This window comes from Orycteropus afer, unplaced genomic scaffold (genome assembly GCF_000298275.1).
Source record: "Orycteropus afer afer isolate SDZICR_OR568_19922 unplaced genomic scaffold, OryAfe1.0 scaffold00038, whole genome shotgun sequence".
NCBI classification, from domain to species: Eukaryota; Metazoa; Chordata; class Mammalia; order Tubulidentata; family Orycteropodidae; genus Orycteropus; species Orycteropus afer.
This window is the reverse complement of record NW_006921625.1, coordinates 2,916,431-2,940,188: the sequence shown is the minus strand read 5'-3', so window position 1 is coordinate 2,940,188 and position 23,758 is coordinate 2,916,431. Positions and strand designations below refer to the sequence as shown.

Sequence of the window (23,758 nt, the reverse complement as noted above, 5' to 3'; positions counted from 1 at the left end):
TTCAGGTCAGGAATGCACTCAGGATACAGTTCTTCCATCAGGACAGTCTCCTTTCTGCTGTGCCCGCAGACACATCTCTGGCCCTTGACCTCCCATCTTGGCTTCTGTTTTTTGGGTCGCGTAAGCCTGCCGCTCTGTTTCGTGCCTCTTGGTTCCACTGCCACTGTCTCTTTGCTGGGGCGTCTCTCAGGCAAGGAGGTCCAGGGCAGGGATCTCAGGTCCAAGGACGTGTTCCACTTCACCTCCAGCTCTTCTCTCTTGTTGGCAGTGAGATCCTCTCTTTGCCTGTAGGAGGGCCCGTTTTAAGCCTGGCAGAGTGACAAAACTAACCAATCCCAACATTAGAGTTCTGCTCACCTTACTTGCCTGGTCCCACCCAGTAATACGATGGGAGTCACAAAGACTATGGCTAGAAAAGCCATACCAGGTAATTCACTGCACCACACTTAGATTGGCAACTTCTTTTTTTTAAAATTTTTATTGTGATTTGGGTGAAAGGTTACAGAGCAAATTCATTTTCCATACAGTAGTTTATATGCATTTTGTTTCATGATACTGACTGCAACTCTCCACAGTGTTAACAGCTCTCTTCCCACTTCCTCTCTGTAATTACCTTTTCCCTGTATCCTTCCCTCCCACACACTCTCACCACACAAGCTGTTTCCCTTTGCAAACACTGCCCTTCTTTTCTCCCACAATTGATCACTCCGAGGAGTGTATCTACGAGGAGTGTATCTACCTGATGTAAATGTTCACCGTATATCTGTCTGCTGTTTGGCTGGAAGCCACAGGAGTGAGTGCATTTCCAGACCTGAAGGGTAACTAGGGGCCATAGTCTCAGGGCTCTCATCAGGCTCTATCATTCCAGTAAACCTGGTCTTTTTTTTTTTTTTTTTAATGATTTTGAGTTTTGTTCCACATTGTTCCCTTACTCTGTTCAGAATTTTCTGCACTGATCCCTTTCTAAATGGCTGACAACGGTAGCTGGATACCATCTTGTTGTTTTGGTCTCATGGTCATATAGGCTGAGGATTGTGTGGTCTGCTAGTCCCTCGGACTAATTGTTTCCACACATCTTTGGTTTTCTTTATTGTTCTTTGTTCTGGACGAGGAGAGACCCATCATTGCTTTTAGATGGCCGCATGCAAGCTTTTAAGACCCCAGTTGCTACTCACCAAAATAGCATGTAGAACAATGTTTTTATGTAGTATGTTATGCCAGTTGAACTTGGTATCCCCTGCAAGCATGGTCCCGAGCCCACAGGTCCAAGTACTTGCTCCCTCCAGGTAGCTGGCTGTGGCCAAGAAGCCACCACAACCTTGCCCCTTGTCAGCTCTACTATACACCCAGACATTCTTACAGCACATGCAGATAGGCTTGTAGAAATATCATTTGCCAACCCTGTACTTGGTCATGGGCATGTTCCCCCCTGCCTAGATATACCTGATCTTTCAGCCTGTCTACCTGTCTATCCACCCGTAGATCAGTGCTTTTAGATTGACAGCTTGTATACTGTGCTTGGCTAGTGTCACCATCAGTCACTAAGCCAGACACACTTGGGACTCAGCCCTAGACTTCTGCCTCACTTGTCACTGGGTCCTGCCCATTCTACCTTTTAAATCCCTCTAATGCCTTTCTTCAGTTCCGCATTCTTGACCATTAGCTGTAGACACTTACGACTCACCTGTATTATTTTACGGTTTGTAACTCCTTTACAGTTTGTAATTCCTTTCCTTGCCTGCAGGTTGATTGTTCTTGGTTCCTCCGTCCATGTAATAGAATGTGTGGGTGTGAGTATGTGGTTTTTTTTTTTGCATGCTTTATTTTTGATTTTTTGGGGGAGAGAGGGGGAAGGTTGCATTTGAACTTAAAATTTTGTAAAAGTGAAGGACTTTTCAGTTGGATATGAGGCTGGCCATCAGATACCTCTGCCAGAGAAATTTATATGAAAATAGTTTAGATGGACCCTGAGATTGCTGAGAATTTAATCAACTGTTTATTAGCCCCCTATTCTATCTGTGCCTACTATCAATTTTTAAAAAGTCTTTTGAAGCAGAAGCCGTGGTGGTGTAGTGGTTAAAGCACTTGGCTGCTAACTTAAAGGTCAGCAGTTTGAACCCACCAGCCACCAGTACAGAAAGATGAGGCAGTCTGCTTCCGTAAAGATTTACAGCCTTGGAAACCCTGTGGGGCAGTTCTGCTCCATCCTCTAAGGGCACTGTGAGTCGGAATTGACTTAATGGCAGTAGGTTTGGAGTATAGTATTAAAGTTTCTAAGGATGTCTGTGGAAAAGTAGTTCCATTTTTTTCCTTGTTTTCTGCTGGACCTTCATCTTTAATGCTTTCTTTCTTCTCCTTTGGCCACAATTAAGCCTTTTCATCCTAATGGGAGTTTACAAGTAAATACTAGCATCAGCAGTAATGTTTAGACACTGTGTTTCACAGACTTTGTGTCTCTGCAGACCAGCGTCCACCTTTCCCCAGGATTGGAAGGGTCAGTTCATTTCCATGCTTGTTAGTTGAGATGGATGAATGTTCCAGACCACTTCATATGGGGTAAATCTTGGTTCAGGAAGTATCATCTGGCTGAAAATTTATGCAAAAGATGTCCCAGACTGTACAGATGGTCCTTATGTTTCGGTCTGTGTTTAATTCGCTGATACTGTCGCAGACAGTTCTTGTAGAGACTACTTTTGGTAGCAGAATGTAATCCGTGCAGTCTTGGCTTATTCCTACAGACAGGGTGGTTTAACATGTGTCTCCTTGGTTGCAGGTCCCTCCTCGTGGTGCATTTCTGGGCGCCATGGGCCCCGCAGTGCGCCCCGATGAACGAGGTGATGGCAGAGTTGGCCAAAGAGCACCCCCAGGTCTCCTTTGTGAAGGTACTGCCTTTTGGGTCATAGCCACTGGGCACTTGATTATGATTTATGGCTTGGATGAGACTGTGTGAAGCAATGTGGAGTTGGGTGTTGGGATCTGTTATTTTTATAGTTGATTATTCTTACAAATCTTAAAATAGCCTTGCCTTGAGAACTCAAGGACGGAGTAGTGTAGAAATCACCACGTGATCTCTCGTGCTTCCTTGGTGGGGGGATGTTGCTGGTGAGCATCACCTGCAGCTGGGAAATGTGAGCAGACACGGACTGTGCGGAGTTCCCTGGAGGTATCGGTTTAATGTGGTTAGAACATTAACAAGGCTGATTTCATTGAAAAGTGAGGCCAGACACAGACACCATTCAAGAAAGGGTATGTACAGGTGGCCAGGGGCCAGGGCTGGGAAGGAGTCGCTTCCTGGGGTCAGGTAAGTGCAGAACGAGGGAGAGACGAAGTCTCTCTCACCTGTTCAGGAGAGCAGGCAGCCGCTGGCTCTTCTCTGCCTCCTTCGCTTTTGCTCTGGACTTAATCTGTCTCTCTTGAGTGGCTAAGCTTCTAGGAAAGTGAGCGCTGTGCCACGGGCCGGCACACTCCATAGAGCACAGTTAGGGGTTGTCATCCTGGGCTTAACTGGTGTAGGCAACAAGGCCCAAGTGTGATTTGAGAATCTTAGAAATGAATTATTGGGTAGGTGAGGCACACCCTGGATTTAAAAGCCTGAGTCTTCAGGATTGAAGAAAAACAAACAGAAACCCACCAAACCAAAGCCTTATTTTCTTGAAAACCAGCATTTGTGAGTTCAGAATCCATACATGCTGGCAAGCATGCCCAGAACTGAGGCTTCACAAATGACAAGCTTGGATTTGTCAGTGTGCCACTTTTTATGTAAGCTGAAAACGTACGACTCTGATGGGCTCACCCATTTATACAGCAGGTGAAATAGTTTTCACATTATTTTTGCATAGATAATGTTTGTTTGTTTTGACTAGGTGTTGCATGCGGATGGTTCCGGAATCAAAGCAGTGTGAACAAGTTGACACTGACAGGTCTCATGGCCACTCCCTCCCTTGTCAGCCTGTTGCCCCATGCCCATAAGTAACCACTTGTAGTAATTTGTGTGGCTCCTCTTGGTGCTGCTTTGTGCAACGAGGGCAAATAAGAATTCACAGCTTTGTAAAATGTAAGGACTAATTTCAAATTCTAATGAAATGTGTGGTATAATCTGAGAGGGTAACCCTGAAATGTCTAGTATAAATAATGGAAGAGAACATTAAAACTGCATGTCTGGTCAGTGATAAAAGGTAATGATTACCAGTGAAATGAATGATTAAACGCTTCAGTCATACGATTGATCAAGATCATGGTAATTGTTCGGAGGTGTTGTTATTTGTGTAATGTTACTGGCTTAGGTGACACATTGCTGTCACCTGCCATTGGCATGGTTTATTAAAGTAGCTATAAAGTTACTTCTCACCCTGCTGCCATATTTGACATTTTAGGTTGATTAGGTGTGTAAGTGTCTTTGCAAGCCAAGGCTGGGAGCCCATGTCCACGTGGCAGATAGCTGAGCGCAGCCACGTCTCTGTCCCTGTGAGAGTTGACAGTGGTGGCTCGGTCATTCTTGCAGGAGCTGTTCCTCCTTGCAGGTCACTCTGGCGTAGTGGCTCTCTCAGCAGCCTTATCCAGGAGAGACTACTGTTCTCATCGACTTTGTGAGGGAGGTAATTTAGAAGGCCACGATTCCCACACAGTCGGAGAAAGTGAGACATAAAATAGTCAAGGGATCGCTGGTGCTTCCCTGTGAGAGAGGCAGGCGGGTCCTTTTCAAGCTGTTTTCTTTTGTTGCTGAGAGCTTTTGGAAGTTGCTAGAACATGGCACTGATGGTCTTCTGCCTTTGCTGGCATCTTTTCATTTGATTTTGTAGTCTTCTTTTTTCCATGACTGTGATAGTTCAGCATTTTTGACTTGTGAACTATAGGGATTAGACCATTTTTATGACAGATTTACAAAGTCATTGAAATAAGTGTTCTTCAAAAGGGTATTTTCACTGATTAGATTGTAAAGTTTTGTGACCGTAACTATTTCTTATGTTGTAGGGGACAATATAATGACACCTTAGAAAAGTTGGCTGCACCATTTTTTGTCACAGTAGTTAGTTTATGCCTGTGGAATAGATTGCTGAAAGACAGGCTTTCATCAGAAGGCCCTCATTCTCTGTGCTTTTTATTGTGTGGTCATACAGGGTGCCAGGCTTACGATACATGGTGTCCCACTCACCTGAGACAGCTGCCAGTCTTGTCAATCTTGTGGCTGTGGGTCCCAACCTCTGGGATTGGAGAGGCTGTGGTCCCAACCCCTAAGGGCCTGGAGAAGCTGTGGTCCCAACCCTTAAGGGCTTGGAGAGGCTGTTGTCCCAAACCCTAAGGGCTTGGAGAGGACAAACTGAAAAAAAAAAAAACAAACCCAATTCCATGGAGTTGATTCTGACTCATAGTAACAACCCCTGTTGGGTTTCCGAGGCAATAAATCTTTATGGAAGTAGATTGCCCAGTCTTGTGTCTGTAGGGTGGCTGGTGGGTTTGAACCACCAACCTTCTGGTTAGCAGTCACATACATTAGGCACTGTGCTGGCAGAGATGAGTTATTTCTAGGGCTGCCTTACATTTATTTAGAATAAAATTAAATGGCCAGTGACGATGTCAAGCCTTTGCTTTGAAATTACACGAAGTCACTTTAAATCATGTGGACCCCAGGCTCTCCATGTCTTTAACTAAAGTGGGAATACCTACTTATCTTTAATAAATTGTTAGAATCTTTTGAGGTATGGTGCCTAATGGAAATGGAAGGAGGAAGAATAGGACAGGGCTCCTGGGATGATGAGAAAGTTGGGAGCTGGCTGTATTCTAGGTGCAAGGCAAATTGATCCTCTGTGGGTCCCCCGTGCAAGCCTCCCCCACTTTACGTCCAGCTTCGTACCCTGATCGTACTAGGTTGGTGTCCTCATTCTGCTCTAGAGTACACTTCAGACTTAGCAGCCACCTGGTTGTTGAGGGTAAGTGTGAAACCCATCTTAAGAGGCACCGTTTACACTAAAGGTCTGTACAGTCCAGAGACAGGTGTAGCTTGCACTGTCTTTGTTTCTAAACATGTATGCATCTAGTATGCGTAAAGAAACCATAGTGCAGTCTCCAAAAGTCCCAGCCAGCCTTGTGGCTGCTGCCTGCTGACCAGCTGTGTAACTATGCAGCAGCTGACTTGAGTCGAGTTAGTGTTTCTCAGTCAGATCATGGCCCAGTTTATTTGGCATCTTAGAGAGCTCATGTAGGATTCCACTTTTTAGAAACTCTGAAAACGTCTTCCAAGTAATTTCAGCAGAATTACTACATCTTAAAAATACCGTAACTTTCATCTGCATTGTCTTGGTAATGAAAAAGAAAACCAAAACACAGTTAACATATTTTCTGGAGTCCCTAGGAACCATAGTGGTGCAGTGGTTAAGCGCTCAGCAGTTAACCAAAAGGTTGGCCTTTGAACCCACCAGCCTCTGGTGGTGTAGTGCCTAAGGCATCTGACTACTAACCAGAAGGCTGGCGGTTTAAACCTACCAGCCACTCCTTGGAAGGAAGATGGGGCAATCTACTTCTGTAGTGATATCGCCTTGGAAACCCAAGGAGGGGTCACTATGAGTCGGATCCGACTCGATGGCAGTGCGTTTGGTTTGGTTTTTGGCAGCCACTCTGTAGGAGAAAGATGTGGCAGTCTGCTTCTGTTAAGATCACAGCCTTGGAAACCCTGTAGGGCAGTTCGATTCTGTCCTACAGTGTTGTGATGAGTTGGAATTGGCAGTGAGTGTTTTTTTTTTTTCCCCTGTAGTCCATGGATGGTACAGGTAGTTAACACATTAATCTGTTAACCAGCAGGTTAGAGGTTAGAGTCCACCCAGAGGTGCCTTTGAAGGAAGTCCCCTTTTGGAAACCTTACGGAGCACACATCTGCTCTGCCACATGAGGTTGCCGTGCGTCGGTCGATGCCATGGCAGCTGCTGGTGGTGGTGAGCTGAGTTTGACACAGAGTTTAAGCAAAGTTACACAATATCTGCATTGAAAAATACGTTTGGATCTGATTTTTGGTTACCTGACCAAGAAGGAATTTGTCTTAGAGAATGTCCCATTTACATCACATATCCCTAGAGAGAAGCCCCTTTCTGGGGTCTAATACAGTGTTCTTGAATGCTCGTTGGCCTTGGAGCCTCAGAACCACCACTGGCAAGGGACCATTCCCATTTCTGGCTTGGAATAATTACAGGTTCATTTAATAGTCTGTCAGAATTGACTTCTGGGACATTGACTGTATGCTCAGGACTACAAGGGCCGCAGGTGATGAATGAGTACAGCAGGGCCCTACCACGCTAACTAAAGAGAGTAGTCAGTTCTACAGGAGAAAGAAAGGGGCAGATGTGCAGAATGGATGTGGGGTGGGAGTGGGGAGGCTCTAGGACAGCTGGAAGATATGCCGTATTTTTACGAAGTAATGCATGTTGTATGCTTTTCATAAACCTCGCAATTCCCTTGCACATATTGCCCATGTGTGCTGTGTGTGTTATGTGTATATTCATGTTATTTACATGGGCACATTATATGTGAAAAATACGGTAATGTGGTGAGGTCTGAAAAACGAAAAGGAAATCAATCATTGGAGAGTTGGAGACAGAGCTTTTAGGCAGAAGATTAGCAGGTACGGCAGAGGAGAAGGCAGAAGGGCTGGTGAGCTGGAGGGTGGTAAAGAAGGGAGGGTGTGGCATGAGTCTAGAGATGTGGGTAAGGGCCTTGCAGCTCTGTGGGCAGTGGTGAAAAGCTCGGGTTTAGTCCCAGTGCAGTGGGAGCCGTGGGGGATGTTTAGCATGGACGGGATGTGTTTTACGTTGATGACTGTAGCTGCTGCGTAGAGGATGGCAGAAAGGGATGTGTACATGTGCAAGAATAGAGGCAAGTGCCCCAGTCAGGAGGCTGTTTCACTAGGCCACCCGAGAGAGGCCCTGCACAGGAAGTGGTGCTGTGGTCCGTGTGGGCTACCTTTTGGATAGAGCCCAGCAGACCTGCTGATGGATTGGAGGTGGGAGGTGAGGGAACGGGTTCATCAGGGTTGTCTCCTTTTCAGCCTGAGCTACTGGATAGGTTTAATGAGATGGAGGTGCTGTGGGAGGAACAGGTTTAGTGGGGAAATAAAAACTCAATCAAACAAGTCGGGGGCAGGCAGCTCTTCAGTAGAAATCCGAGTGAAGACTGTGAACACAGCCTAGCTGTCGGGGAGTGCTCAGGGCTGGAAAGAGCTTGGAGGTCTTCACTGTATCTGTGCTGTGTGGAGTTGTGCGCCTGGATGGGACGCTCCTGAAGAAGACTGTGGAAGAGAGGAGGCCAGAGAGGACAGAGCAGCGTATCAGGTAGGCAGCAGGAACACCTGCAAGGCCAAGTGTGAGGAGGTAGGTGTGGGCATCCTTCCTGCAGGATTCAGAAAGGACAGGAGAATGAGGAAACAGGAGTAGCCCTCAGATTTGATGAAATGTCTATATGGCCTTGTAGAGAAGGACTTGACTCTGGAGCCAGACCACCTCACCCATCATCACTCAGCAACTATGAGACCATGGGCACACTACCCAGCCTCTTTGAGTCTCGTCTCGGTTTCTGCTGTAAAGTGGGGTACTCCTTGTTGCATGCTGAACAGTGTCTGGCTTAGAATAAGTCATAGCCATTGGCCACTGTTATCACAGTGGTCTTTGGGGACTCTTGCTCAGTTGGAGGAAACTCCACAGAGAATCCCCTGCCTCAGGGTTCATCTTGCTGTAGCAGCCCCACCCTGCCTCTGCACAGACACAGCACACAGTGTGGGAGGGTTCTGTTGTTTGAGATTCCTGGTCCAGGTGGCATGTGGGTTCTACCAGAGGCCTCTGTCTGGTTTCATTCTGGAAAACGTTCACAGCAGGCTGGCCCTAAAGTCACGTCTAAGTCCTATTGCTTAAGTTATTCTTTGTGATTCTTGTGGGAACCCTAACATGCATAGTGAACAGCCAGCTTTGCAGTTACAGACAGAAGTTCGTGTCGCAGCTCTGCCAGTTAGGAACTCGCAGCTCTGCCAGTTAGGAACTTGTGTGAGTTTGGGCAAATTACTTCTTTTCCACTACCTGTAAAAGTCAGGTGATGACAACACTGAGTCCCTCTCTGGCTGAAGGTGGTATGTGCAGATTCAAAAAAAAATCATTGTGCTGAGTGTGTAGGCAACAATGTGGTCATTTCTGCAGCCTTCCCATGTACAGTTCAGTGACGTTAATTACATTCATCATGCTGTTCAACCTTAGGGATGGTCTCTATGCCCTTCCCTATTCTAGGTACCTTATGTGATTGAGATCATGCAAGATTTGCCCTTTTGTGGCTGACTTAGAAGGAGCTCTGGTGGCATAGTGGTTAAAGCATTGGGTTGCTAATCAAAAGGCTGGTGGTTTGCACCCACCAGCCGCGCAGGGGAGAAAGATGAGGCAGTCTGCTTCCGTAATGATTGACAGCCTTGGAAACCGTGTGGGCCAGTTATGCTCTGTCCTCTTGGGGCTCTCTGAGTCAGAATCGACTTGAGGGCAATGGATTTGGTTTGGTTTGATTCCCCTCAACATAATGTCTGCAAGGTTCATCCATGTGGTATAGGCAATTTTATATAAGGAACTTCTCACCGTGGTGACACAGTGGGCCTGCCACACGGCTCTTTCTGAGCATCCTCGTCCTCTTCTGAGTACAGATCAATTTTAGATATTTTTTGTTTATTTTGTGTTTTTATTATTGTACCTGTTTATTGTGTTAGGTGCAACCAAAGCATTTGCAGAGAGTTTTAATGCTGCAAAGGTTTAGGACTTCAGATGGTGCCAACCTTAGTTCTTGGGTTTAGAAGTTGTTTAACCTAAACTAACTTAAGCCTTGGGGAGACAGCAGATTGGAGGAAAATGCCACTTGGGAAGGTGGAATAATACAGTTTGGAATGACAGTCATCAGCTGCGAAAAACTGATCATCTCAGGTTGATCTGGAAGTGCAGGATTTTTTTCTCCCTTCACTTTCAAAGCTGTAACAGGAACAAAAATCTGGATCAAAGCAATGAAACAGCCAGGGCCCAACCAGAGAAGTTACGCGGGAAATAACCTTCCAACACGTTTGGGTGGCCATGGCCTGTGTGTGGCCCTTGAAAACGGCTTTGTGTTCAGTGGGACGCCTTTCCCTTCCTCTGCAGCATCTGTCTGTCACCCCTGCCTTTGTCTTACCAAGCTCTCACCTGGGAGCTGATTCGAGGGAGGCGGTTGCAGACCTTCCGGCTCCAGCAGGAATTACAGAGGGCCATGCACTTCTCAAGAAGCCCCTGTGGTACAATGGTTAGATCCTCGGCTGCTAACCGAAAGGTTGGTGGTTTGAACCCATTCAGCGGCTCCTCAGGAGAAAGACCTGCTTCTGTAAAGATATGACCCCTGTGAGGCAGTCCTGCTCTGTCACACGGGGTTGCCCTGGGTCAGAGTCGACTCGAGGGCCCCTCCACCAGCACAGCATTCGCTTCTCAGGAGAGCTGTCATTCAGGGGGCTGGTGGGCAGGAACATGAGGAGAGATCACATTGTAAAGCTCATGAGAATTTGTTTTGACGTGTCAGGACACTAACCTGTTTCATTCTGGTTTAGGGCCATCTTACCTTATTTGTACTTAGTGTTGCCCTGCTGGGTGTTTGGACTTTACGTTAGAATCCAGTAGGGTCACAGATGGCTTGGTACTGAGCCCAGCATGAGGCCTCATGTGCATCAGGCTCTTCGTAGGTGTTGGTGGAAGAAAAAGAATGACCCGGGGTGGAGTGCAGGTGTGCTCACCATCTTTCTGCCCACCTTTGGGTAAGGGTGGAGTTGTGTGGAGAACAGAGCACAGACATTTCTCAGAGAGTGTGTTCTAAACAGCTGTCTTGGGTTGCTCTGCGTTTCTGCCTTTGTTTTCCATTTTTATGGACATTTGAGTGATGCTGACTTAAAATTTACAGGATTTTCACATGAATACATTTTTAAATGGAAATAGTTGAAAATATTTCAAAGGGTGGTACAAGGGGGGTGGGTAGTAAAAGAGCACCCTGATGCCATCGAGTTGATTCTGACTCATAGTGACCCCCTTTGGGTTTCCGAGGTGGTAAATCTTCACAGAAGTAGATTGCCTAGTCTTCCTTCCACGGAGTGGCTGGTGGGTTTGAACTGCCAACCTTCTGGTTAGCAGTCACCTGTAGGCACTACGCCACCAGAGCTCCTTTGAATATATGAGATGGAAGATCTAAATCAAAGAGCGTCTTGCCTTCCCCTTCCCCTCTGCAGCAGAGGCACGTACAGATGGCTGTCTTCAGGCTGGGGAGGCTCTGGGTGAAAGGGACAACCCTTCACGGCCACTGGAAACCTTTCACTCTGGGAGCAATGCACTGTATGTACTTTAAAACTTTCAGCAATATAATCTGTCAGTAACTTTATTTCCTACAGGTATAATGTGAATACTGATCTTTATTGGTTTCAGAAAGTTTATATTAAATTGACAGTCCTGTGAGGGAGAAATAGAATCTATCTTGATTTCTCTCTCAGTTTACTGTTTATAAAGTCCTACATGAAGAGCTCACAGAAGTTGGGTTCTGATTACTTAGAAATGGTGTTAGTAGCTGGGCTTCACATCCTTAGCTCACGTGATCAGACAACATGGCCATCTTCTTGAAGATATGTTTAAAGTGGGACTAGACCCTGGAGCCGGTAGCCAGCAAGGGTCTGCTCAGTGTCCAGCAGTCTGGCAGGAGTTAAAGGTAAACGTGGTCAGATGTCAGCAGCTTATTGCAGAAATGCTCCTCTGGCTTGCACATTTGCGAACGGCTGCGCTGTCAGTCGTGATGTACTGCCTCTTGGAATTAGTCAATAGAGCCGACGGCAGGAATTGCTGTGGGCGGAGAATAAGCGCCGTAATCAGGACATAACTGGGGTCAGTGATTTATGGATTTCAATATGGTAGTGGCTGCATGTGATTGAAAATTTACGAGGTCACTAGCGCACCCCAAATGTTATTCACAGCCTCCAGGCATCTTCTGAAATGTGCAACAAAATAAAAACCTCTGACCTGTTCCGACACTGCAGACTCAGTGGGCGGCATGCTGGCCCAGGGAGTCTCACTTAAATGGAAATGTGCCACAGACTTTGTACCACCCTCTGAAGAACAGGAGCTACTTGAAAGGAGAGGGTGTGTGGGTGGATTGACGTATCAGAGCGGCAGACGAGGACCCTTTGTAATCAAACGATGCTTCTGTTTTACAGCTGGAAGCTGAAGCTGTTCCTGAAGTATCTGAAAAGTATGAAATTAGCTCAGTTCCCACTTTTCTGTTTTTCAAGGTAAGGAGGAAGGTGGTACCGCCGTCACCCAGAGGCAGTAGGCAGCGGGACTCTCTGTGCAATTCCTTTGCCCTGGCCCCTGCTCCTAAACAGGAGACATTTGGGGGTGCCTGGTGGCATAGTGCCTAAGGCATTTGACAGCTAACCAGAAGGCTGGTGGTTCAGACTCACCAGCCACTCTGCAGAAGGAAAGTTGGGCAATCTACTTCCATAAAGATTTACTGCCTCGGAAACCCGGAGGGGGTCACTATGAGTCAGAATTGACTCGATGGCAGTGAGTTTGGGTTTTGATTTTGGCCCTGCCAGGGCAGCTCCTCTCTGCCAGTCTGGCTTCTCATGCTGATGCTGAGGAAGACCACACCAGTTGCCTGCCAGGGTCTGGAAAGTGGCCCCAGCTGGAAGTCTAACTCATAGCATTGGAGCTTCTTGATAAAAACCCCCATCCACAGTAGACCCCAAATGCTCCCTGAGTTGGAACAGAAATTGATTGTTGAACATGTGCTGGATGTAGTGAAGCGTTGGGCCAGTTTGGATTTGCTGAGGGCTCTTTGAGGAAGTGGGTGCAAATCTGTGCTTCAAGGCACCCATGGGTGTTAGCCTAGTTCCCCAAACACCTACTCTGTGTTTCATAACAGTGGACTCATTCTGGGGAGGGGACGTGTTTTTGTTAGGTTGTTAGACTCTGGTCTGGTCTGAGATGCAGCAGTATCTCCCCAATGTGTTCTGCACAAAGGAAAGAGTGACCAGCTGCCTCTGAAATTCACATGCACTGCAGGCAGCCTGTGATGGTCCCTTCACCTCGGCGATGGCAGCTTGACTCCTTTAGACCTGGCCAGAACTGAGGAGCCTAAAATAAAGAGCTGATGGACGAATGCCACTCATGTTCTAAGTCCTTTTTTTAACCTTAGAATTCTCAGAGGATTGACCGATTAGATGGTGCACACGCCCCCGAGTTGACCAAAAAAGTTCAGCGACATGCGTCCAGCAGTGCCTTTGCACCCAGCACCAAGGAGCCCCCGGAGGAAGCTCTCAACCTCCGACTGAAGAAGCTAATCAACGCCGCCCCCTGCATGTTGTTCATGAAAGGAACCCCCCAGGAGCCACGCTGTGGTAAGAGGCTGCTACTGAGGTCACACAAAAAGGGGGGAATGTACAGTGCAGACAGATGTACTGCACACCTCATGTAGTGTTCAGATAGCTTTAGTAAGCCACTGAGGTCATCCTTCCCAATGGCATCATGCAATTTCATGATTAGAATTAGTTCACATTATTGATTCAGAGACTGCTGGAACCAAAAGGGGCATAGAGGTCATCTGATGCAAGGTCTTTGTTTTGTACACGAGTGTTCAGAACCCTAGGAGGTACCAGCAACTTGCCCCAGGTCCCGAGGTGGCAGAGTTGGGAATTGGTGCCAGCTCCCATGCTGCTGTCTCTGTTAATGTGTTTTTTTGCCTGGTTCAGTGAATTGTGCCGGTAACAGATATCTTCTCCTTTTCACCTAGTCGACAGTGCAAAAATCCACAGGATTTTGATCGTGTTCCTATGTCCACCTGGTTTCCTGCCTTCCCTGATGTCTGTCAGTGTCCCAGTGACTGTATTCTTCACCCACTGCTGTCACTCCAGTGTACCCAAACCAAACCCAAACCCAAACCCACTGCTGTTCAGTTGATTCCGGTTCATAGAAACCCTGGAGGATGGAGTAGAACTGCCCAAGAGGGTTTCCAAGGCTGTCAGTCTTCATGGAAGCAAAGCCCAAACCACACCCACCGCTGTCCAGTTGATTCTGACTCACAGCACTCCTAGAGGGCAGAGCAGAACTACCCCACAGGGTTTTCCAAGTCCGTCATTCTTTATGGAAGCAAAGCCTAAACTAAACTCCTTGCTGTGGAGTTGGTTCTGACTCCTAGCACCCCTAAAGGACAGAGTAGAACTGCCCCACAGAGTTTCCAAGGCTGTAATCTTTAAAAGATTGAAACTGACTGCCACATCTTGCTTTTGTGGAGTGAGTGGTGGGTTCAAACTGCCAGCCTTTTGGTTCTCAGCCAAGTGCTTAAACACTGTGCCACCGGGGCTCCTATTCCAGAGCACAGTTGATAGTAACTTAAAGATTCCTAATCCTGTGGCTTGTAGTCACTCTTATTTTCTATACACGTGTGTTTGTAATTTTGCCCTGAAGTAAGTCTTGGAATTATCTGACACCTCTGGTTTAAGATTTATGTTGTTTTCTTTTACTATTACTGAATACAAACTGAAAGGACTGAAGAAAAACTTAAAGCCTTGTGTTGCAATATTGAAGGATTCTATGGGCAAAGTATTTGAAAGATGCAGCATTCATCAAAAGAAGAGGAAAGGTCATGAAACAAAATGTGCATGAACTAATCTGCTCTGTAAAATTTCACCCCAATCACAGTCAATGGTTAAAAACAGAAAGAAGGAATACCTGGAGTCACTATACCAAAATGGAAATGATTGACATTCAGCCATTTCAGAGTTGGCATATGGTCAGGAACCGATGGTATTGGAGGAAGAAATCCAAGTTGCACTGAAGGAAATGGCGAAAACAAGGCTCCAGGAGTTGATGGAATTGTACTGAGATGTTTCAACAAAGGGATGCAGTGCTGGAGCCACTCATTCGTCTGTGCCAATAAATTTGGAAGACAGCTTCTTGGCTAACTAACTGGAAGAGATCCATATTTGTGCCCATTCCAAAGAAAGGAGATCCATCAGAATGTGGAAATTATCAAATAATATCATTAGTATCACACACAAGTAAAATTTTGTTGAAGAGAATTCAAGAACAGTTGCAACACTACGTAGACAGGGAACTGCCAGAAATTCAAGCTCAATTCAGAAGAGGTCGTGGAAAGAGTGATGTCAGATGTTGCTGATGTCAGATGGATCTTGGCTGAAAGCGAAGAATACCGGAAAGCTGTTTACTTTTGTTTCATTGGCTATGCAGAGGCATTCAACTGGGTGGCTCATAGCAAATTATGGACAGCATTGCGAAGAATGGGAACCTGTACATAGACCAAGAGGCAGACATCCAAACAGAGCAAAGGGATACCGCATGGTTCAAAATCAGGAAGAGTGTATCCTTTCACCATACTTAAGTCTGTACTGAGCAAATAATCCGAGAAACTGGACTATATGAAAAAGTACATGGCAATAGGATTGGAGGAAGACTCGTGAAGCACTTACGGATGGTCAAAGACTACAGTCTTCAGTATGGATTATACCTCCACACACAGATAACAAAACTCCTTATAGCTGGACCAGTAAAGCAGTATCATGATAAGCAGAGAAGAGACTGAAGTTGTCAAGGATTTCATTTCACTTGGATCCACAATCAACACCCATGGAAGCAGCAGTCAAGAAATCAGATGATGTATTACATTGGACACATCTATTGCAGAAGATCTCTTTGAAGTGTTAAAAGCAACGGTGTAGCTTTGAGGACTGAGGTTGGCCTGACCCAAGCCATGGTATCTTCATTCACTTCATATGCATGTGAAAGGTGTAATGAATAAGGAAGCTGGAAGAAGCATTGATGCATTTGAATTATGGTGTTGGTGAAGAATATTTATTATATCGTGGACTGCCAGAAGAACAAACAAACAAAAAGAAGTACAGCCAGAATGCTCCTTGGAAATGAAGATGGTGACGCTTCGTCTCACATACTCCGGACAGTTTATCAAGAGGGACCGTTGCCTGGAGAAGGACAAAGCTTGGTGAAGCAGAGGATCAGCAGAAAAGAGGAAGCCCCTCGATGAGATGAACTAGCACAGTGGCTCCAACGCTGGGCTCCACTATGGTGACAATGTGAGGGGGATGCAGGAGCGGGCAGTGTTTAGTTTTATTGTTCTTAAGATCACTGTGAGTTGGAACTGACTTGGTGTCACCTAACATCAGTGGCAACATGCCTAATACGACATTATTAGCTATGTAACTGACGATTTCATGCTTTTTGATGATGGTGTTGAGAATCTAGGAGTATTTGTTTCAACTTTAGAGGAGAGAGTTTATTAAAGTCAGTGGAAGTGAAATTGAGTCTGCTGTTGAAATGATTACTGTGTGTCCAGTGTGGCTTTCCAAAAATAACCAAGCTGCCAATGAAAATTTAATTTTGAATTCGCCCCTATATGGTTATCAAGTTACAGATTAAGAAAAAGTCTAGGTTTTAAAGATAAAATTTCATGTTGAATTCTGTCTTAACAGATGGAGAAATGATTCTTTGTCTCCTAGTTCTACTTGACAAACTCTTGCCAGTGTATATGCATCAGACAGTGCTGTTTTACCTCCCGGAGCGCTGGCTTGCTCATGCTGGCGTTAACTGCAGGCAGCAGCAGACGGCTGCTGCATCATCTGTGCAGTTGTTTCTGCCGGGCTTGCAGGTGGTTGAGGGGTGATGACGTTCTGGTACTTTACTTTTCGATTAGAGGAGCCTCACAACAAGGGCTTGGAGCACAGACTGTCTCATCACCCAGTGCATTTATTCACCACCTTCCTTAGAGTCTGAAGGGTTGATTGTTAAACTGGCTATGGGATGTGGGTGACTCTGTAACTGGTTATACCTAGCAAACCTGCAATAAAACTAATAGACTTCTTTGGGACCACTGGTCGCATTCCCTTCGTCTTTATGTGTGATGCCATGATGATGTCAGCAGGAGGTAGGTGGGAGCTCAGGGGAGGCTAAGTGTCGCCAGAGGATAGTGGCATATGGGAAACCGTCGTAGACTACATGCCGGGACAGGAGAGCTGCCGTCCCTTCTCTGCCACTGTGCTGCATGCCTTGAGGACATGGGCCGTTGGGGAGCTGGGACCCAGTCAGTTCCCTTCTTTGTCCCTTTACTTCTTCCTCCCTTGGTGGTGGCCACTCTAGGATGTCCTTTTTGATTCTAGTGGTGGTTATTTAAGTCGATTAGAGGTAAACTTAGAAGTTGTCATTTTTCTCCCCATCTTGTTCCCCTGGTTGAAAGGTGTTTGTTACTGTTGACTGTTTCAGTGGCACCTAGGGCATAGAAGAAGCTTTGCGAAGTTCAGAACAGTGGACTGTGTGATGTGACAGACGTTTAGATAGTAAGTTGCATAATCAGAATTCTAGGAAAGATGTTTAGATAGATAGGATTTACTAGTTCCTGAGTCATTCTGACAAGGCTTCGTTTGATTCTTTATGATTTTTATAATGACCTTTTTAATAGGCTTTTCTGTTCTCTGATCCTTTGGTCTCTGTTACACCCTGTCTTTCTAGCAGATGCCGTGAGTCATCCTGTTAGGATGCTGGCATTCTTAATGAAGGTACACTGGGCATTGTGTTAACGGGGCCTCTCCTACCATTGCCTTCACTGATATGCTCTGACTGCATGTCCCCTTTAGCTATGTGCCCTGTTGCAGGAACCGAGTCTCACCTGTGAACTCTTCCTGCAGGAACTGCTGGGTGGTTTGCCCTCTCCCCGGAGGGGGATGGTTTTGTTCCATTTTGGGCAGGCAAGGCTTCACTCATGATAATGGTGGCCCCTGCTCTCAGGAACTCGGTAGCACTACTGCTGGTCACACACTTACTTCACTGTGGCTTCTACATGGAGTATCACTGTGCTTGGGTTTTGCTTCCCCACGTCCCCGCTCATGCTTCCTGTTCTTTGGAAAAACACAGGTGAGTTGTGTCTAAATTTTGTGCTGGGGGACATTGAAAGCCATTCCAGGGTCTGTTTGGCCTTGGCCTGGCTCTCCTATTGTTCAGCTCTGTCTTCCTGTCCTGGGTCTTTGTGTTCTCAGCTGCCAGGAATTTGGTTACCCTTGTTCTGTCCTCCTCACTGGGACAGGAAGGAGGGCCGTTATGTTTGAGGTGGATTTCCAGGAATCAGCAAGGTACACGTCTTTTTAAGCAGAATATTAACTTTTTAGCATGCAGGTTAATTAAGCTCTTTGGGAATTCTTGTAACTATTGCAGTTAACACAGCTTTTAGCAAAGTAAAATGTGTCTGCCCCATAGTCTGGAGATCTAGGCTACAGCGAGTGCTGTCTAGTTGCGTCTGCTTGTGAGGGCAGACACCAAAGCCCAGCAGGCTCAGAAGCGCTCTTCAGGGGCTGTTGTTGCATCGTGATTGCATTCGGCAGTTCATCTTCTTATCTACATCTGTCATGACTAGAGATGACTGCTGATAGGAACGGTGGCTCGGTGGCCATTAAACATGGTTTCTCTACTTTTAAATATTTCTACTGCATAGGTGTATTCTTTTTCAGATGATCATATATTTTGTTACTAGAATAAAGCGTCTTTACTGTTTACCCTTAAGTATAATGTTTCCCGTCTGCCATTTGACCCTTGAAAATGAGGCCTTCCTAGTCAGTCCTTCCCATCTGCACGTAGTTGCCTAAAGCTGAAAGAAAGCCTTTTTTGCAGCCAGTTCCAGTTGAAAGGAGCTAATTCCTTGGCCACAGAATGACCATCAGCACTTGGCCAGCCGTTAGCTGTGGACTAATGAACTCCCAGAAGAAGGAAGAGTCTCAGCATCACTGTTTTACCAGGGGCTGTACATGAACTCAACATGTGAGAGTGGGGAAAGTGACTTAGAGGCTATATAAGGCAACATGGTGCCTGGCTCCTTAGCCGCTGGTCTGGAGAACTGGGGCTGGTGTGGGTCCTTGCTTCCACGGGAAACTTCCTCCCTGTGACGCTCGGCACAGCATCCTCATGCAGTTAATCTTACTGGGACTTTATGATGTGATTTCATGTAGAGATAATGGCAGATGCTGCTGAATCATAAAGGATGTTGAATCTGAAGAATAGGGGGTTTCCCAGGGAATTGGGACTGTGTTTTAGAAGAAGAATGATGGGTGTTGAGTGGGATGGTACAAATTATTGGAAAACGATTGGGAAGAATTCGCTTATGAAGACAAAAATATCCCTTTTTCAGTTTAGACCAGTAGATTTATAAAAGACCGATTAGTCACACTCTTACTCTTCAGTACTAATGTCATCATAAGAAAACATTGTCAAAAAAGTACAGAACAAAAATGTGTCACAAAAGTATAATAAAATCATGGAACATAAAATTGTCACTATAGTGTAGTGAAAAAAAATCACATTACATACATTGGGGAATGTAAATAGTTTAAAAAAAGAAGCTGTCAAGTTATGACCCAAGATGAGAAAGAATACCGTCAGTCTGTTGACAGTTCATATATAATGACAGAGAAGATAGTTTTAAAATTTAATATGCTGTACATGCCACCTTAGAATAAAAGGGAATGCATCCTTTTGATTGCAAGTTTATTCTACTTAGAGACGGTAAAGATGGACAACTACCAGAGAGCAGGTGGTGGAAGGGCAGCTGAGTTTGAGCTTTCTGTATGGCCAGGTCGTGGTTAAAAGTGACTGGTGTCGCCCACAGGAGACAGGGCTGAGGGACTGTATAGGAACATGAGGCAGGTGGCCCAAGGCTTCCTTGGTCATGCCCTGTTGGAGCAGGTACCGCGGCTTCATTCATGTCTCCACTCTTTGGTCAGTATTGTTTTTCCACAACAGAAAATGTTCCTGACACACACACATACTCACATTGTTTGAAATCTCAGATGGGTTAAAAAGCTAAGTCTTACCTAAACATGTAGTAGGGTGGGTCTAGGTCAGGGAAATGATGAGTGGACTTTGTTTTATCTCTTGACATATCACTCAGATATGCGCTGAGATATGCTGATTAAATCACAGGTAAAAGTAGGCAGATACTTGTGTCCAACTAGGCAGTCTGCACTCTGAATTAATTAAAAATCGGTGTGTGCATGTGTGTGTGTGTGTGTGTGTGAGTGTGAGACAGAGGGAAAAGGAAGGAGAGGGAGTGAGGACAGAGAAACTAAGTTCTTGATTTCCTTTTTCTGTTTCCAGGTTTCAGCAAACAGATGGTGGAAATTCTTAACAAACATAATATCCAATTTAGCAGTTTCGATGTATTCTCAGATGAAGAGGTTCGTCAGGAGCTCAAAACCTATTCCAATTGGCCCACCTACCCTCAGCTCTATGTTTCTGGAGAGCTCATTGGAGGGCTTGACATAATTAAGGTGAGAACTGAGAAGTCTGTCCCTGTGCAGAGATGCCACTTTTGTAAGCGCCAGACTCAGTTGGGAAGATCTGTTTCCTATGGATCTTTGCAGTTACTAACGAGAACCTGGAATCTGTACCAAGTCTCTCTGCTTAGGTGATGGATGAGTGTTTGGAATTGTGGTTGTTTCCTTACACTTCTGTGTGTGTGTGTTTCAGGAGCTGGAAGCATCTGAAGAACTAGACACAATTTGCCCCAAAGCTCCCAAATTAGAGGAAAGGTGAGTGTTGCAAAAGTCCCATTTGATACTTTAAAAAAATGATAAATTCTCAGTTTCACATTGTCGCTCCTGTGTGAAAACCCAAACAAGACCTGTTACTGCCCACTCAGTTCTGACTCACAGTGATTGGATAGCAATCAGGAATTTGTCTTTATGTGTGCAGGATCATAATTTTGTTGGATGCACTTAAAGTGGTTGTACAAACGTGTGTGTCTGATTTGACTGGAGAAATTTCCGCACAGCTTAGTGAGCATATGGAGGGTTGTTGTTGTTGTTGTTGTTATGTGCCGTCGAGTCGGCCCCGACTCATAGCGACCCCTCCTTGGGTTTCCGAGGCAGTATCACTACGGAAGTAGGATTGCCCAACCTTCCTTCCGAGGAGTGGCTGGTGGGTTTGAACCGCCAGCCTTCTGGTTAGCAGTCAAGTGCTTTAGCCACTATGCTACCAGAGCTCCTATATGGAGGGTAGTCTTCACATTTAGAGAAGTCTGCTGCTACAGTTGGAGCCCCGTGTTCTCTCTGCATTGAGGAGCAGGCCCCACGATCCTGGTGTTGAGGTGCTGTAGCAGTGACTGCCTGCGGGCACTGCGGGTTCACAGTCATGGCAGTGTTCATGGCAGTGTTGGAGCTGTGACACCTGTCTCTTAATGATGAAATGATTGAACACAGCTTTAAGAAGTTGTCTTCGAGAATCTTTGAAGTTTGGTGAGACATAGAGGTACTTAGAGTTTTATTGCTAATATGAATGTTTGGTTGAAAAAGGCATTTATTTTGAAGTACATCAGCATGTTAGCCATTGGCAGTTGGAACTTGAGGTTGTAAGGTAAACCTTCCTCTCACCACTTTGCTGAGGTGTTGGATAGTGAAGAACTCCTTTAGCTGAGGATGGTTCATGAAGCCATCCTGGGAAAGAATGCTCCCAGTACGTGAGTGTCCTGTTCAGGGCCTTGTGTTCTCACAGGGTGTGCACACTCACTGGGTGTGAGGAGGGCTGTTCCCGCTCCTCTTGCTGACCTCGGTGGCCTTGGCCACAGCCTTCACTGTGATGAGGCAGTGCCCTGAGGCAGGGTCCTGCTGCTCTCTCCCTACACCCAGTGGCCTCGGAAGCCTCTGGACTTTTTACATGTCTTGTTTTCCTGTCGGGAGGAGCTTTTGACTGCTAACCAGAAGGCTGGCGGTTCAAACCCATCAGCCACTCCTGGGAAGGAAGACTGAGCAATCTACTTTCGTGGAGATACCGCCTTGGAAACCAAAGGAGGGGTCGCTACAGTCAAAACTGACTTGACGGTAGTGAGCTTGTTACAGTTTTTTTTTTTTTTTTCCCTGTCAGTACTGTCTGCCTCTCTGCCGCTTATACTTTCTGCCTGTCTCCTCAGGCCTCTAGGTGTCCTGTGGTCTCAGACACCTGAAGACAACTGGCTGGACTCTTCTAGAAAGTAAAACGCAGTGGGCTTTGAGGAATAGTTTAGAGAGCTCCTAGGTGAGCAGAGGCAGGAGCTGGAGACCCTGGGCACTCCTTGGTCAGTACAGCATGGCCCTCCGGTTTCTCAGAGCCAGACAGCTGGTATGCCGGGCGCGTGACCTGGAGCAGCACGCACCCCTGTATTTCATGGTGTTTTCGGAAATCTGGCTGCTCGTATTTCACGGGAAGGGCTTGTGACAGAGCTTGGTGCGTGGGGTGCATTCCTCTGAGCGCTCCTGCCCTGTGGAGGTGGCGACTGTGAACGGCCACAGCACCTGGGCCCCAGGACGCACCCTCAGCTTGCGAGCCCCTGGCGCCCTGAGTTGTGTGCCTCAGCTGACTGCAGCTCCTTACGGTTCCTGACAAGAGAGTTAGAGTGTTTGCAGGTTGTGCACAATACCCAACGTGAAGGGAAGCTCATTGGATTTTTGCAGCTTTCTCTCTCCAGGTGTGACCCTTTGACCTTGGGAGCAGTACGTGTCGAGCTGTGCAAGGTGTAGGATTGAAAAGATAGAGATCCAGTTCTGAAAATTCTGCATGGGCTTCACATATAGGCCCCTGAGTGAATTGGCTGTTACTATTTGTTTATTATTATTTTTTTAGTACTATGAGTTGATGGGCTTAAATTGCCACTTTATGGAGCATTTGTTGCCTTAAGAGCCATGTTGTATTTTATAACAGCTTAGGGGGAAAATGAAATAAAGGAAATGCAGTGCATTTGCTTGTTTAATGCCACTCAAAGCCCTGAACCGTCGTCCTGCCAGCCCTCAAATGCACCTGCTACTCCTGAAGTGAAGCAGGAGTCCCGTTTAGGAACTGAGCGGAGCCGCGTGATACCTCTTTCCTCTCTTTAGGCTCAAAGTGCTGACGAACAAGGCTGCTGTGATGCTCTTCATGAAGGGAAGCAGGCAGGTAAAGAACCCCAAAACGGCTCGCTTGGTAATTTCTTTGGATGTTCCCATCTGCAACAAGGGGACAGTTAATTCTGTGTTTACTAGCTCCAGCTAGTGAAGCTGTGGGGGTATCAGGAAGATATCCAGGCCTTAATTGCTGCTGATGGAGCTCAAACAAAGGAATCTGCATTTTGCTTGACTTCATCATGCTATCTCGGTTGGGGGCATTTCTTTCTGCTGCCAGACTTTGTCAGCCAACTTGGTCAACACTGTTAACACTTCAGTGGTTCTGTAGTTGCTGTTCTGTTGTCACTTTCTGATTTTGGTAGCTGCAGCTTAGTCACTGGACTTGCTGAGTCCAGAGCACCTGGCAGATCTGGGCTCTGTGCCTCCACAAGTGTTGGCCATGGGGTGGTGAACCCTTACTGGCCCTGTCAGGTGGGCACATACCTGTGGGATGAGTGAATCAAGAGGTCTGGCCACTCTCATCTGAGAAAAGTCCTGACCGTGGGTGAGTTTGAACGTGAAGGTTGGTGAATCATCCCCGGCGGGGGGCTCACTTGGCTCTGGGTGAGAGTGTTGGTTTCTGCAGTGCACTGCTGCATCGTGTCTGCAGCACTGGGAGGAATTCAGACACCTCGGTTGGTTTGTCCTCATCTACTTGCTGAGGCAGGCAAGGCCACACGGAGTGTGCCTGATTGTTGAGATGGGGAAACCAAGGCTGCAGTGAGGTTCACACTGCCCCACCTCCTCACCGAGACACACCAGGTGAGTGCATACCACCCCAGAGCGCTC

The 23,758-nt window shown here is 46.4% G+C and overlaps 1 protein-coding gene across 1 annotated transcript in view; it reads left to right on the top strand.

Annotated features, from left to right (window-relative positions):
• Positions 1–23,758, top strand: part of GLRX3 (glutaredoxin 3) — a 35,810-nt gene that overhangs the window by 5,969 nt on the left and 6,083 nt on the right. The window contains exons 2-7 of the mRNA XM_007936792.2: positions 2,774–2,882; positions 12,221–12,295; positions 13,204–13,405; positions 20,175–20,347; positions 20,547–20,608; positions 22,925–22,982. Of these exons, the coding sequence (XP_007934983.1) occupies positions 2,774–2,882; positions 12,221–12,295; positions 13,204–13,405; positions 20,175–20,347; positions 20,547–20,608; positions 22,925–22,982 (679 nt within the window). The remainder of the gene's footprint in view (positions 1–2,773; positions 2,883–12,220; positions 12,296–13,203; positions 13,406–20,174; positions 20,348–20,546; positions 20,609–22,924; positions 22,983–23,758) is intronic.